The sequence below is a fragment of the Nestor notabilis genome, unplaced genomic scaffold, assembly GCF_000696875.1.
Source record: "Nestor notabilis isolate BGI_N333 unplaced genomic scaffold, ASM69687v1 scaffold13692, whole genome shotgun sequence".
Taxonomy (NCBI): Eukaryota; Metazoa; Chordata; class Aves; order Psittaciformes; family Psittacidae; genus Nestor; species Nestor notabilis.
In genome coordinates, this window is record NW_009919781.1 from 11,629 (window position 1) to 15,527 (window position 3,899).

General features: G+C 49.5%; 1 protein-coding gene across 1 annotated transcript in view; it reads right to left on the bottom strand.

Moving 5' to 3' along the window:
* Positions 1-3,899, bottom strand: part of AMOTL1 (angiomotin like 1) — a gene marked incomplete at its 5' end in the record, with an annotated part of 28,570 nt that overhangs the window by 4,090 nt on the left and 20,581 nt on the right. The window contains 3 exons of the mRNA XM_010010380.1: positions 6-20; positions 1,332-1,522; positions 3,815-3,894. Coding sequence (XP_010008682.1) covers positions 6-20; positions 1,332-1,522; positions 3,815-3,894 — 286 coding nt within the window. The remainder of the gene's footprint in view (positions 1-5; positions 21-1,331; positions 1,523-3,814; positions 3,895-3,899) is intronic.

Genomic DNA, 3,899 nt, shown 5'->3' on the forward strand with positions numbered 1-3,899 from the left:
GGCTCGGGGCTGAGGTGTCCCTGGCAAAGCAGTTCAACACGGTGAGGTGGGCTCCTGAGACCAAGGTGGCTTTTGCAAGTGAGATGAGCACTTGCAAAGAAAACCTCAAACCCACGTCCAAAAAGCAAGCTAGTGATGGTTGCCTCTCAAGCGGATGGGTCACCTTGGCAATGGGTCATCTTGATGCGGGCTACTCTTGGCTTGGGTTTAGTCATTAATGCCATTAATTAATTGGGCTGATAGAACAGAGCATGCTGAAATGGTGGGCAATCCCCAATGAGCCTAACAACCAGCCTGAAGGACAGGCTCAAGCATCAGAGGGACTCACTGGGGAAATGGTCCCAAGCCAACAAGACTACATTGCAAACGAGAAACAAAACTGTACACTTCAAAAGGTGAAAAGTAGCACAGGAACTGCTGCCTAGAGTGGAATGCAAAAGGGAAGGATCATCCTGAGTCACACGCTTAACCGCATTTCAAAGGGAAATCTCATTTTAGGATGTTTTCAAGGGATTTGGCTTCTAAGAAACTGGGGCGAGAAGTTAATTATGTTGTCGTCCTCATTGCTGGAAAGCCTCACGGCAGTACCTTGTGTACTTTCAGGCACCACATTTCGACACAGACAAACTGAAGACAAACCAGACAAATGCTGTGTGAATGGGAAGGGCTTTACACCAGGGCATGTGAGGAATGGCTGAAGGAAGTAAGCTAGTTCAGGCCAGGGAAGACACAACAGGGGGTATCTGTCTTTCAGTCTTTACAAGGCTGTTACAGTGTCAGCAGTGATTTGTTGTTCATCATGCGTGTGTGGGAAGGACAAGAATCAACTGAAGTAATCAGCAGTAAAGAGGTTTAGCTTAGCTATCAGGAGAACCTTTTTATTTTGAAGCTTAACGAAGTGGTGAAAGATGGGACTTAGGCTACAAAACTTCCCTTGTTAGAGGCTCTTAAAACTAGATTAAAAGAACACGTTGCAGACTCCGGGATGGAGGCAGCCATACACCAACAGTCCCTGCTCACTCCCATCAGTGTGATGGGGAGGAGTTGCCCTCCCTATGCTGTGTACATTTGGCAGCTTGAGACTGCCATTTGAGGCCATTGCTTGGGCCTGGTGCCTGGATTTGATAAACTTTTGGACCTGGTCAGAAGGGTAAATCCTGCCCTAATCAACTACTGTATCTCATTGGCATGACACCACAGAGAGGTGCATTAACCCTGGCAGCCTGACTCAGCAGGGAAAGGCAAGCAAAATCCAGCATTAAGAAAACACTCATCCCTTATTATTCCCCCACACTTTGTGTGGTGAAGAGCTTGCAGCAAGGCCATCTTACCTCTCCGTTGCAGCAGTGGCTGCAGCATTCATGGCAAAGTGCCTGATCGTACTCTCCTCTAGGTACTTCTGCTCCCACTTGGTCATGTCAGCTTCCAGGGCCAGGATCCTCTCCTCCTTCTCCCGCACCAGCTCCATCAGGGCTGGGGCATTGTGCTCCGGGAGGCTGCTCGCCTGGTAGCTGCCCTGCCTCTGCCAGTGGGAACAGACAGATCTTCACCCTCTGCCACGTACAGGAGCTGCTGACCCTTTTATCCCCACTTCCCTGGAGCATGCAAAGACATCCCTGTATCTTTTGACAAGGGCAGGTGGAACTCCCAGGCTAAACCCTTAGCTTGTAGGAGAACAGGCAGGTTGACCATGTGCGCAACCCCAGCACATGCTTCTTCAGACCATGCTGAAAGAAGCAGGGATTCAGCTGCTCCCTGGATGTGCAGGGATTTCGTGAGATAGCCCAAGCCAAGGGAAAAGGTAGGAAAAAAAGCTGGCAGGGAAAAGAAGCAATGAAACTTTCAGATATTCTTCTTGCTGGGACTTTACCACATGGCTGGGCAGTGCTCAGTATGGACAAGCAAGTATTACCAGAGAGTTTATATATAAAAGCAGAAAAAACTGCAACATGTAACCTATTTAAAACAGCAGCTGGGAAAACACCCCGGACATGGAATCTCTTCTGGCACATTAGTTCTCTTGTGCCCTCAGGAGATGCTTTGATGCTTTCTCTGGTGCAGCAGGTACCTTTCCAACCAGAGGGGCAGAAGATCCCCAGGCACTGCAGGGTGGCTCCCATGGGATGCTGACAAGCAGCAATGGGTGTGCAACCCTCCGTATCTATGCTGCAAGAGAAGCACCTACCCAGGCAGGATTTATCCTACCCATTACAGTCACTTAATTAAAGCACCTAAGTGGCACAGGTAGCTGTCCCAGCCTCCTCTCACTGCTGGTGAAGAGTGGAGGAAGATGGAGATCAAGTCCTTGGCTTCGCAGAGGTTGACTGGGATGAGCACACACTGAGGGGAGAGGCATAAAGCTCTGGGAGAACTCAGCAGAAGGAAATGTGAGGGTTTTTAATAAAGAATGCAAGATATTTGTCACACTCCACAGAGGACAGTGCTGTGTTAAAGGGGACACTGTGTCTTGGGAGCACTGGCAAAGCTGTGCCATCACACTGCAGCGAGCGCTGCAGCATTTCCTTCTCCAAAGCACATTTCCTCCTTCTAGACATTTATCTTCTGCTTATGGCAAACTAGAGACCCCAGGATAGGGCTGGAGCCTTCACCTTTGGTGCAGTAATGACGTGTTTGGAAGCTGCTTTCTGGAAATGCAATACGGAACAGCCCCTAGGAACAACAGCTGCGACTGCTCCTGCAAAACCAGTCAAATCTCTGGCAGGAAGGTAATATTTTGGAAGCACGGTCCTGGTCTGTAAATGGCATCTTGGGACATCACGGGTGCCTGTCATCTTCTGAGTCAAAACCTCTGCCAGCCCTGCATGCTCAATTGGTTTTGGTCCTAGCTCGTGCGTCAGTGATAATGAAGATTTGCCATTTGGACTCAGTTACCAACAAGCCAGGACCAGAAGAAATTCTGGCTGTCTCCTTGTGTGCTGTGTCTTTTCTGCTGACTCCACTAAAAAGGGGAAAAAACTCACTCTTTTTTTCCTCTGCAATGAGAAAATGGTTTCAGGAGATATAATCAGAGAATATATGTATTATATATATAACCAGAGTTATCAGGAGCTAACTCAGAAAAGACAGCACTGAAGTAAAAAGCTGGTGGTTTGATACACTTAGTACATCTGCTCACTCTCCTCTGGAGCCAATGCCCCTGTATTTGGCACTCAGTGTGGCTGTAGCCCGGAAGTCATCCTCCCTGCAACCTCCTTGTGGGTTTTTTTTTCCCTTTTCACAGATGACTGGACTTTGGGACTTGGGGATGGAGGAGGAATAACAAAGGAGTAACTGTGCATAAGGTACAAGCGTAACACTACCCCTCTAAGGGCACAGGGCTGCCAAAAAGAACCAGGGGACATACACGGAAATGCAAATCTACACTTCTAGCCCATTTTGGACTGTGCTGATATTTAAGTAATTCATTGTCTGAGGATGACTCTCCTTGTCTCCACATCTGTCATGGGCAGAGGTTTCTGTAAACCAGCTTTGCCCAGAACAAACACAATCCAAGCTCCTGTGCCCACCAAATCCTTCATCATCCCACTTTGCTTTTTCAGTGAAGAAGGTGGGCTCATCTCATCTAGTTCCACCCCTGCTGCAGTGGGCAGGGATGTCTTTTATTAGACAAGGTTGCTCAAAGCCCCGTCCAACCTGGCCTTGAACACTGGCAGCGATGGGGCAGCCACAACCCATCCAAAGGAAAGGCTCAGGTGGAAAGCCCAACGACCCGAACCCAAAAGCACAGTGGCATGTGCAGGGCTGCGAGTGACCATCCCATGCTGGGGTCCTGCACAGACCACCCCGTCCTCACCTGCTGCATCCGCAGCGAGTCCAGCTCCCGCTCCAGGCGCGTGCGCAGCCGCCGCTCCATCTGCTCCCTCTTCTCGCAGGCTGCC